The sequence below is a fragment of the Chinchilla lanigera genome, unplaced genomic scaffold (genome assembly GCF_000276665.1).
Source record: "Chinchilla lanigera isolate Chin_1 unplaced genomic scaffold, ChiLan1.0 scaffold00028, whole genome shotgun sequence".
In the NCBI taxonomy this organism is placed as follows: Eukaryota; Metazoa; Chordata; class Mammalia; order Rodentia; family Chinchillidae; genus Chinchilla; species Chinchilla lanigera.
This window is the reverse complement of record NW_004955429.1, coordinates 11,815,232-11,827,740: the sequence shown is the minus strand read 5'-3', so window position 1 is coordinate 11,827,740 and position 12,509 is coordinate 11,815,232. Positions and strand designations below refer to the sequence as shown.

General features: G+C 33.0%; 1 protein-coding gene across 2 annotated transcripts in view; it reads right to left on the bottom strand.

The window, feature by feature from the left end:
* Positions 1 to 12,509, bottom strand: part of Fam188a (family with sequence similarity 188, member A) — an 84,899-nt gene that overhangs the window by 62,363 nt on the left and 10,027 nt on the right. For both annotated transcript variants that reach the window (XM_005386973.2, XM_005386974.2), the window contains exons 2-5: positions 10,133 to 10,212; positions 6,356 to 6,416; positions 3,959 to 4,132; positions 664 to 715 (exon numbers count right to left, since the gene is read on the bottom strand). In XM_005386973.2, coding sequence (XP_005387030.1) covers positions 664 to 715; positions 3,959 to 4,132; positions 6,356 to 6,416; positions 10,133 to 10,212 — 367 coding nt within the window. The remainder of the gene's footprint in view (positions 1 to 663; positions 716 to 3,958; positions 4,133 to 6,355; positions 6,417 to 10,132; positions 10,213 to 12,509) is intronic.

The window sequence follows — 12,509 nt, the reverse complement described above, 5'->3', positions numbered from 1 at the left end:
AGTGACCCTCCTCAAGGAGGTGTTTAACAATCAAGAAAACTTTACCTTTTAAAGTCTGAAAAGTATTTTCACATATCTGAATGCTCACGCTATCTTATGTATTTGTGGCTTCTTTTAAAGAAACTAATGTTAACATTTCAAAACAAGTCCCACCTATAATCCAACAACATAGCTTCCTTACCTTTTATTTTGGAATAAAAATAAATCCTCCACTGAAAACATGGGCACTTTTTACAAAAATGACAGAAAGTATATTTTGGGAAATACACAGTAATTTTAATGTTTATCCCAGCAGATATATTTATTTTCACTCAGGACAGAAAAAAAAAAAGTCAAGCTAAAATGCTTTTTTTCATTATATTGAAATTTTTCATTATATTGAAATGCTTTTCATTGTTTTGAAATGCTTTTCATTGTATTATGCTTTTGATGTTTCTTTAATAGTGTACCTGAATAGTTAATTTAGGACTAGATTAATTAAACATGCATATAATTTTATTTTTTTTAATTTGAAAGCAAATTAATCCTCAAGCAAGGGATTTAAAATTCAGGTTTAAGTAGCACAGTACTACATAAATCTAAGAACCTTTCTATAGTATGAACAGACTCAAAATGGCAATGTGTCCACAAGGTAAGTATTTTAAATGTTCCAATGTTACTTACTGAATTAATGCATGAAATCGCTCAAAGCCAAGCTCTTCGACAGCCAAGGCAGCTATACATAAAAGACACTTTTCAGCACTACACACGGCAAATAAATGACACAAGATACACACAGCAGGCTGTAAATACTTTCAAGCAATCAAAACTTTCCCTATTTCCTTACTCCCTTAAAATTCTCAGTTTATGTTTACCTTTACTATAACATGAATTTATATTTCAAAATCTTAGTTAACATGTTTATAACCAAAATGGGTATAATACTGAGAATGTGGAAGGGTTACTGAAGAACAAACATTTCTTTTCAATTCAGGTATGCTAGGATAGTTTAGGAGAGGAGAAATTATTGACAGTCAGTGCTTCACACATCACTGACACGTGTCTGGCACTTTTAGATAAAGTAAACTCATCATAGCTAACCTCCTTCCTTGATCATATAAACCCTTTGGGTTTAATGCTTCATTATTAAACAAATGTGTATAAAAAGGCATAGCACTGAAACTACACAGGTTCAAGACAGCTTTAAGTTTGTTTCCTCATTCATTTGTGTAATTGCTAACAAGTTTTCAGCAACTTATTGGTATTAATGTAGTACAAGCGTGAACTGTAAAAATTTAGGAAAATAAAAGAAAACATTTTAATTAAAGATGAGGTTTATGGAGAACTTCACTAGTTCCAGAGCCTTTTTTGTAACTGCTGTGCAGGTCTGATTTTATGTAATCCTCTTTAGCTCCATTTTACAGAAGAGGAACTTGAGGCTCAAAGAAGAATGAGCACAGTGATAAAGAACACTACTAGGGCCGGGATATAGCTCAGTGGCACAGTGCCTGCCTGGCAAGCACAAGGTCCTGAGTTCGATTCCCGGTACATAAATAAATAAATAAATAAATAAATAAAATTTTAAAAGTTAAGAATAATACTGACATTGAAACTCAGTCTTGGGTCCCAGAAGATAAAATCTTTTAAAACACATCAGTCAAAATGTCTACTTTATCACAACCAACAATGTCATATATATTATATATAGCAAATCTTAATACTTTCAAATATATATATTCTCACTAGTGAGTTAAGATCAATTCATTCAGAATCCATAGTGAAGATTTTTTTACTTACAATTTAAAAGGTCACATTATGCTAGCCATTCAAAGATTAGTTTCGATCTTCAAATCTTTCAAATTACTGTTTAAAATCTTTAAAAGTCCAAATGGGTTAATTTTAAGTCATCTTTTCTTTTATGGGGGAAACAAACTGAACTTGAACCCAGGTATTCACTACTGCAAACAAGTGTGCATTACCAACAAGCCAACGATATACACACCACATCAGCCAATGAAATTAATGTTTGTACAGAATGTCACATTAATGAAGGGAAACACTTGACATTTAAAATTTCAGCATAACATAAAAATCCTGTCTAACCTTGTCTAAATCATACTGTTTTGCAATGCTTGATTATCTCCACAGTTTCACTAAGAGTACCATGAAAGTAGACATAAAGAGAGTAATTTAGAGAAAAGAGGCAAGCAAAATAAAAAGCTTAGCAGGCAGGGATGGTGGAAAATAAAACACAAGAAAAAGAACATAGCTGAGAATAAGGAAAGAACAAGTAAAATAGATTGTTATATGGAATAAAAATTTTAATGTAAATTCAGTTCATTCAGCTAATATCTAAGGTAAAATCTCAATTTTTTAGCCAACAGAATATTAAAAACATTTCAAATATAGTGTTATTTCAGGTCAACTTTTAAAGTGGGGCACAAAATATACTGAAAAATTACTACACCATGTCTTTGGAGAGGAATTCAATATAACATGCCTGTCAAAATTACTTACTGAAGTTAACAAATGTAGAGGATTATGGCGCCACTTAATACAGGCCAGTTTATCATTACAGAAAATACAGGTAACTCCATAGGAAGTACACAATATACAAGGGAAATGGTTACATAAAAAGATCTTACTATTTTTCACAGAGTAATATATAGATCGGCTTTAAGTACATAGTTCTTAAAATATCTTCTAAATAGTTCAATTACATCTCGCTTAAAATTTTAATATCTTAAATGGAACTATTAAACATGCTTACATGCAATTTAGAAAAACTTCAAAAATATTTTAAAACCCATCTTAAATGACATGTTTTACTATCATCCTTGTGAATATTTTCCTCTTGTCTTCAAATGTCATTATCGATTCTAAAATACTAAATTCTTTTTGAAAGGGAATGTTTGAAAAGTTTGAAAAGAAACATCATTAGATTCTTTAAGTTTTAAAGTTATTTCTTGCAAATATATTATTAGAATTTGCCATGCTTAAAAATTTAAATGCAGAGGTAGGAGACAGAAGACAAGGACAAAGAGGGGACATTTCAGCCCAGGGATCCAATGGCACCTTAGAGATAATCATATAATGAAAAACGCCTATCACAAGCAATCTAACTTTACTTTCTAAAAATCAGAGATCCAATTTTTTAAAAAAAAACTTATACAGATGTGATAGTTAATGGAATTCATTTTAAGTGGAATAGGTCACTTCTTCAATACGAGAACTTGGGACTACCAGCTGCCAAAAATCACTAGCTACCATGCTTGTTCTTCAAAAGTAAGTCAGCAAAACAACTCTTACCTAAATGCCGAACTACTAGAAGGCTCCATTTTGATAGTATATTCTGGCAGATTTTACTCATTCACATAAGAATTTTCAAAGGTCAAAGACAATAGAATGTATAACTTCCATGAATGAGAATAAGCTATTATTTTAAAGAAAAATGTCCTCAATCAAGATATAAAACTTAAGACATAAGTAAAATTACCTTGAAATAATCCCCATATATAAAAATGTCCAACAAGTTCAGGAGCAAAACAGTCAGCATGTAATTAAGAAAAATGTCCCCATCTTTGCTCTAGAAAGCAACTAAAGATATTTAAGAAATTTACTGATGTTAGAAGTCCCTTTTATTTCCAATACTAAAGAAAAACAATAATGCATCTGAACGTATAGTTATATTATTTAAATTTTCCAAAGAGTTCTAAAGAGATTGTTATCAAGTAGAAGATAGCTAGAAATTTTTTTAAAAGTCTACTTTAAGAGATAAATAAATATTTCTTGTTTTGAAACATGTAGTATCTTCTAGTAACTGAGATAACTGAAGCAGAAATAGAAATTATTAAGTCATTAATTTAGCATATGCTAGAAAATGATATAAAATCTAAAAATATTTTCTCTTCAAAATGTTCAGGAGTTTAATAAAACAAAAGGACAAGAAATCACTTTGTGAAATAAAAACATATCTTACAAGAGTGTTCCACTTGGCAACTAGACTCGGCAGGACTCCCAGAAATACCAGCGGTTCCCTCAGCTGTCCTTCCTCTCAGCCATGAAACCAGGCAGTATGATCCAGAGTTGTCACAGCAAGTGCTTTCTAAAATATCACATAAGGTGTGACAAAGGAGCTCCTTCTGCTCTTCCTCTAAAAACAACCAAAGTAGAAGTTACAATGGCTCCCTTGAAAAACAATTCTGCCATGAATAACAATATTGAGGATGTCTTGATTTAATGATGGAAATCAATCATTTTAAGCAGGGGTGAAACCCATAAACAGATTGGAAACTATACTTTGTAAAACAATGTGCTTTAGGACTAAAATAATACCACTTTATATATACCACTGACTAGAAAAAGAATCCTAAAACATGCAGAATTAAATATTATGAGAACGAATAAATATGCTATTTGGCATAATCTGATACTGAGCATCTCTATCTTAAGCTGCAAATGCAGCATTCAAGCCATGAGGTTTTCTTTAGTGCAGAACCAAGTACAGCATCAAACTTGTTGAGACCTCTATTTCCCCCATTTCTGAATTCTAATGTCTTCGATCACCCTGTCCCACAAGAATGAGGTGATACATCATCAGTACATATGAGATCACAAACCCTCACATTTGCAGGGGCCATCTGCAATTATTGCAGAGCCCACCAAGAAATAAAGAAGTTACTGACACTGGATTGCAATAATTTGGGTAGTAGAATTTTGTTGAAAACAGCTCATTCAGACCTTTTCTTTTTTTCTTTCTTTTCTTTTTTCTTTTCTGCAGTAAAAGAAATAAAAGTAAAAGAAAAAAGCTTGGGCTCACCAAGCTTTGCATCTCAAGGTCACTACCACTGAGCTACATTTCAAGTTCAGTTCATCTGTCCATCTGTCCGTCCATCCACCCAGCCATCTATCTGATTGACAGGATCTTGCTAAATTAAATTGCCCACCCTGGTCTCAAACTTGTGATCTTCCTTCATCAATCTCTTGAATGGCTAGGATTATAATCCTGTGGCATTATGCTCAGTTGACCATTTCTCTCGGAACCTTAGTCCCCCTCTTTTTATACGTTGTGTTATTCTCCAGAAGTAGTACTATTTCCTGAAACTTTCTAATACAGGACAAGCATGCATATTCTGTGCAATGTTTTCAGACACAAGCAGGCTTCTGTAGCTCACAATGGGTTAAAAATTCTTTAAAAGCACTATATGTGCCATTTATAACCACCACAACTTTATGACATTTATGACAATGCTTTATAGATTCTTATCAAGGTGAGTATACCTCTCTGTAAAAAAAATACACTTTATTAATAAAGTTACATTGATAAGATTCTATTGAATAGTTTTTTTACAAAAAGTTTGCATTTCAGTAAGTTATATGTTAATAAAAACTGTATAAGTATGCTACCTTACCTCCTAAATTAAAAACCATTAGTAAGGTCTATGATCATGGTTCGGAAGGGAAGCGGTTATGTCCTTACATACAAAATTGGATGTACTCTACCCTTCCTTCAGAAGTTATTCTGAGGTTCACATGAAATAGTGTAAATACAGAAAAGAGCTCAGTAAACTGTTAAGGCGAATGCAAACACCTGTGATTATCATGGACAACCACGTATCTCTGACTTAGGGTTACAGACAGTGTAACAGCATCATTTGTAATGTAATTCAGATTTACAGTATTTGCACTGTAGAATGCATTCTATTAAAATATGCAAGAATAAAAAGATAATTCTGAGCTCATGATCAGAGATAATTAAAAGAAATTTTCCATAAATGTTTATTCTTTTTTTTTTTGGTACCAGGAATCAAACTCAGGACCTTGTGCTTGCCAGGCAGGCACTTATGCTGCTGAGCTATATCCCCAGCTGGTAAAATGTCTATTTTTTTTTTTTTTCTTTGGGTCTGTCTCTGCACACTTTATTTTTCCTTTTATTTTATTTTAAAAATAAAAGGAGGAAAACATTAACAGACAGACAACCTTTTACAAAATAGCAAAACAACAGTACAGACAATACACGGTTACAAACAAAGTGGTAGGAAATTAATGCTTGTTGTATTACATATTGATATCCAGTGTCTATTCCAACAGGTATGCTAGCATCTAAAAGTTTTAGCAAGTGTGAATCTTAACAAGAAGTCAAAAGGATTTCCTTTAATTACAGAAAAATCAAATCTGGAAATAAACATCTAAAATTTGGAGTTATGTTCATAAAACTTTCTGAAACATTTAAATAAGAATCTCAGAAAAAGATCCCATTGATAGTTTAATTAAATATTTTTATCTTAAAAAGGTAAGCTGCTAACAATGATGTTGCACAGAACACTTTTAAAATAGAGAATGAGATAGAAGTTTTATAAGACAGCTATAATTATACCTGAGCAATCCCGCCAAGATGACTTCTCAGAAGAAAACAGGAGCTTCTTCAAAAGAAATGCCTTTACACAATTAAAGCCATGATTAGAATGCATTATAAACATATCTCATTCTTTTACTTCAAGATGGAAAAATGAATATGCACTTCCTTTATCTTTTTAACATGAATTTTACACAAATTTCAAATGTTTTTTCTTCACATTTAACAGTATGCATGGTAGTTATTCACTCAGAATACACTACTAAAAACTTTATTCTAGAACCATAAAATTAATCATTCTTAAGTGGAAGAATTGACTCAAGTAGGTAAGACACATAACTGGAAATTACAGGATCTTACTGTTCCATTCAAAAAGTGAAGGCCTTATGGAACTGGAATAAGTCTGCAGTTCTCTTACACTTCATTGGGTACAAGAAATCTCAATATAAAGGTGGTTCTTCTCTCTTAGCTCTGACATGTGATAAAAGACTTACAATCATCACTTTTATCATGAAGTGAAGAGCTCCTAACTTCCTTAGCTCCCAATGCTATTAAGGTTCAAAAGAAAAGACAAATTGATTCCTTATCTTTCCCTTCAGCAGGTCAACTAGCTGTTACTTGAGTTATTGGACAGAATCCAGTACAGTACAGTGTTTGCTTCTCAAAGTGCGGTCCATCTAACTCATTCATTTAAAATACAGATTCCTGGGCTTCACCTATTGAATGTGAACCTCTTGAGGGAAGATCCAAGAGAAACAGGCTACTAAATAGATTCTTACGTGTGGCTGAGAGAGAGAGTACAGATTAAGAGGACCGTTTTTAGTGAGTCAGACCTCAGTTTGAATTCTGGCTCCAATATTAACTGTAAGTAATAACAGTATAAACTTTAAAAGGTCGCAAAGAGGATCCTATGAGAAAATTTATGCAATGCACTCAATATAGCATTGGGTACCCAATAATTCACAAAATTGAAAAAAATAATATTTTCTCATACAAATACTATAGTCAAGTGCTCCTGATTTTTCTCCAAAACAACCACCACCATAAAATTTAGTAATATAAAATTGTTACAAAATTTGGAAGTGAGATAAGGATAAACATTTTTCTGTTATTAATACAACCAGTATTGGCATTGTGATAGATGGTATTTCCTTCTAGTCTTATTTTCATATTTATTTGCACAAGGACAAATCACAATAGGTATATTAAATTTTCCACTTGGTTTTTCTAAGAAACTTATAATATAGTTCTTAACTACTACTTATTTACTAAAGTACTGAAATTTACTCATATTTTCATTTAAATTATATTACTATACATTATATTTGCAGACTTTTTTGCTTCTATAAATACAGTATATAAGATTCTTGAATATATTTTTTTCCAAATGAAGGATTATTTTTCTAGGACAAATTCCTAGAAGTACAACTATTTCATCAAAAACTCTGCATTAGTATATGTAAAATTCTTTCCCAAAATCAAAGTACAGGTTTACTAGATAGTAGTATATGAGTATGCCAGCATCATCTTATCCAGACACGCACTGGTAATTATAATTTTATGTTTAAATGTTTTTAAAAATAAAGAGACTCTAGTTACAGTTTTATTTTTACTTTCTTGGGGATTTTGTGGAAGTTATCATCCTGATTCTTTCATTGTTTAAAATCACTCCACTTGTCACGACTGCATATTTATGCCCATTTCACCACCTGAGGTCTTGTACTAATTTGTACAAATTCCTTGTATAAGAAAAACAATATCCTCTTGCTGCTAATAGTTATTAAAAAAATTTTTTTTTGGTGGTGGTGGTATTGGAGATTGAACCCAGGGAATCTGCACTGAGATATAGCCACAACCCCTTTGAGACAGGGTTTTGCTAAGTTACTACATTTCCCAGGCTGGAACTTGTGATCCTCCTGCCTCAGCCTCCTAGAGTGCTGGAATTACAGGAATGTACCACCATACCTGGCTAACTGCAAGTATTTTTCAACTTAAAGGAATCTTTTCGTAAGGTACTGACAATCCACTAATTTTTTTGTTTTCCATGGTTGAATCGTCCAAGCACATATCTGGTACATGGAATGAGATGACCTAAACTCATTTTTTTCTTCAAATTGCCAACTAGTCATACTGATGGCATTTATGATACTTGGTGTTACGTCACCACAGACTTTAGTTCCTTCTCTATACTGGTATTCTATAAACTCTTGGTGCAATATTATATGGAGTAACATCTACAACTGAATTACCTATGTGGTGCCACACTAGCAGCATCATGCTGTAAGGTTTATAGTTTTAAAAAGTTAGTACCTATACTCATAAATCTCATGACTCTTCATGATTTAGTTTTGACATTTAAATTGAAACACTAATATAAACAAAATTCTTTTATCAACTGAAAGGATTTATCTGCCTCTTAAGCTAAACTACTACCTCAAAGGTCCATAAGGACAGGTTCAGGATTTTCAACAATGAGCCCTAATTCCCCCTTACAAAACTAACATTTCCAAAATTTGCTCAATTTTAAACTTCTGTGGTAGACAGACGCTTAACTACACAGAGTTTCGCTAAAACCCTAGGGTCCTATCACCAACCAAGAGGGGTAGTCTTTACAAATCTATCTTCCACATGGAAAAGATAAAGAGTCTTCACGTTCACATCCAATTCCTACTGGTGACCAAATCGTGTCTCATTTACTCAGCACAACAGGTATAACTATCAATTTACAGTTAAATTCCAGTCTTTATGTTTAGTAATTCTGAGGTAAAATTCAGACATTCAAATTTTACTTCATTTTTAAATAATTTTACTAATGTAAACAAATTCGATCTTATTCTTTACAGAAATAATGACCTGCAAAGTATATATTTTGAAATCAATTGCAAGTGCAGATTTTTTGGCTCTTAGAGAAATACATTTTCAATTTAATAACATAAGTATATGGGCTGTAACATTTATAAGACAAATTTACCTTCAGCTAAAAGTTCAGAAATGTATTTTTTATGCTTAATGAATAATAAATATCACATTAAATATGTATGTTCAAAAAATGATGATTAAAACATAAACTATAAATTATAGCTTCTTTTATAATAGTTCTAATATTATACTGTTGTTCTGACATTGTAAGCAAAACAGTAAACCAAAAATGCTTGATTTTAATAATGTAACAGATCACAGCATATCGATCTATAATTCAAAAACACCAAGATTCAAAATCAAATCGACATTCAAGTAAACCTCATCTTTTGTGCAAGAAAAATTTTAGTTTTGAAATTGGTTGCTACTAATTCTATGTAGAAATCCCAAAGCTACAATCTAAAACAATATAAAATGCCAGCTTATTTTAAATATTTGCAAAATAGTAACTCATCTTCAACTTGTAGGCCACAAAAACATTAATTCATCTTCATCTTTTTAGGAAAGCCTTTTTAATAGAAAAGATAAGTGACAACAGTATAATTATTATTATTGTACCTATCCAGCACATAAAATGTTATTACTCAATAGAATCTTTGTTTTAGAAAAGATAACAAGACCAGTAATTCCTAATTTTCTTAAAAGTCAGGGAATTCTTACTATTTTTCTTTGAAAATATAGTTCAAAAGGCTATTATTGTTCAACTCACACATGTTCTGAATGCATTTTAATTTTGGATATTTATAGCAATTTACATAACCAAGAAAATTAACCCACTGTGTCTCACGATTATACAGAATACCCACATTAGAAAACAATCACCAAGTATGAAGCATTTGACTTATCCCTCTAAGGAGTTGGTAAAGTTGTCTACGTTACCTGAACAGGTGCAATAACAGCACAGGGGCCACCTTCCAACTGTTCTAATGCAGATCCCTCTGATTCACTAAACACAAACCCTAAAAATAAAAGCAAGTAGCAAAGATTAAAAATATACTTCAAGTAGCAGCTCAAAGAATGTTTACGTACTTTGCTTTGAGAAGGATCGCTTATCACAAAACCAAAGTAATCTACAAGTCATCAGGAACAGTCAATGTTAACTGCTGGGAGAATTGAGGCACCCTTTTTAAAATACTACTGAACCAATGTTTGCCTTTCTAAAATGCAAGAAGTATGTGCATGTACATACGTCCACAAACAGGTACACAAGGTTCCATACATACAGCCCACCTAGAACAATAGCATAGATTGAGCAAAAGGACACTAAATCTGATATTTCTTTTCCTTTCTTCCTTCCTTCCTCCCTCTCTCTCTCTCTCTCTCTCTCTCTCTCTCTCTCTCTCTCTTTCTTTCTTTCTTTCTTTCTTTCTTGTTGGGAATGGAACTGAAAGCTTTTAAACATGTGCTCTGCCATTGAACTAAACACCCAGCTCCTCATATAACTTTTGGTAATTGAATTTACTGCAAAGAAAACTAGATAGTCTACTGAATTCAAACAGAATTATAACACTTTTTTCACACAGTAACTTTTTCGTTTCAATCTTTTTTTTGTTTTGTTTTGTTTTCTGGTACCGGGAATCGAACTCATGATCTCGCACTTGCCAGGCAGGCACTGTGCCGCTGAGCTAAATCCCCAGCTCTCGTTTCAATCTTTGAGCCACATTCTGTAAGTTAAAAATTAAATGGCATCCCAGAAAATAAAAACGCTTAAATTGGCTCTATCTACTGTGAAATATCATCCAACCAGTACTGACTGACAGCAGCTAGTAGAAGATTCTCAAAAGACCAAGTCAGAAGTTACAAGAGTTGAATTATTATACATACAACCTTGGGGAAATCATGTTTCCTCCTTAGGCCTCAGCGCTCTTATTGTTAAATCATCATTTTCAATATCAACAAGCTAGGAATCTATCAAATTTCATTAAAGATTATAATTTAGTCACTCAGCCACCAAGTACTTAACGAACATCAACTATTTTAACAATTATGCAGGATACATGCATGGATGTCACAGTCCCTAGTCAGGAGGAGCTAATGGTCCAGTGAAAGACATATACATAAACAGGTCAGTATTAAAGCAAAGGAGTAGGTCAATGCTGTAACGGCAGGATGAAGACAGTGGGGTAGATGTAGAAAGGAGTGACTTAATCTCCTCAAGTCACAACACATGACTGTGAGCCTGGTACTGAATAGGAACTTACCAGAGAAGCAAGGGTATGTAAAAAAAATCTACATTAAAGGAAAAAGGTTTGTAGGGGCAAAGAGAATTTATGAATCACAGGAAAATTTAATGTAGCTAAAGCCTAAGATGGGAGTAGGACAAAGGAGAGAGAAAACAGGAGGAAGGGAAGATGACAAGAGATTCATCTGCAAAGAGCCAAACTATGACTCTACCATAGTAGTCAGAGGATCGTACTAATTTTTTTTTTTTAAAAGAACCATAAAAGGAAGAATGTTGCTTCAAAGCCCTACAGAGGTAATGCCTACCTAATAAAAGCTACCTAGTGGGGAGACAGAAATCCTCTGTCAGTTGATATTTCTGAAGTAAAATGAAGATTTGGTTAATATGTGTAAGTGGGACAAAGCCTTGGTGAAGAAGAAATGAAAGCTGCTTCCAAAGTTTTCAGGTTGAGACAAGCAATACTATCTACAGGCGATCTCATCCCATGCCACTACTTCTCTTTTCCTTCAACCTCTCTTCCAAATGCCGTTTAATCAGGTATCTAACATACATTTCCTAAAAGTACTTTGAAATATTCCATCAAAAACTTCAACCAACACTGTCATTCTTGTCCTCTCAAAGTCGCCCTAGACATCTGTATGCACTACCTCAACTTTCTTATCTTATGTTTTCAACAGCCAAACTGTTTTTCAACCCAGGACTACACCAAATGTATTCCCACCCAAGTCCATCAGTGACCAATTCAGGCTATTGTGAAGTCTTTAACCTCCTAGAAAAATCACCTGAAATGCTGACAATCACTTCTAAAAATTACATGTCCCTTAGATTTTAGTCCCTTTTGTCCCAAGTTTCCCTCTTCTACTCTTTTCAGTATTGTAGAAGAGCTTTTAAACATTGATGTTCCCCTGCACTGAGATGTGTGCTGTTTTTATTCTGTATAATTTTCCCTGTAAGTTCACCAACTCTCGACTTTCTGATACTGGTTATAAGCAGGCAATCAGAAGTACAGCCCAGATTAGACTTTTCTGACACAGAGTCTGAATTTTCTAACGCAGGCCTGTATGATCTGCCTTG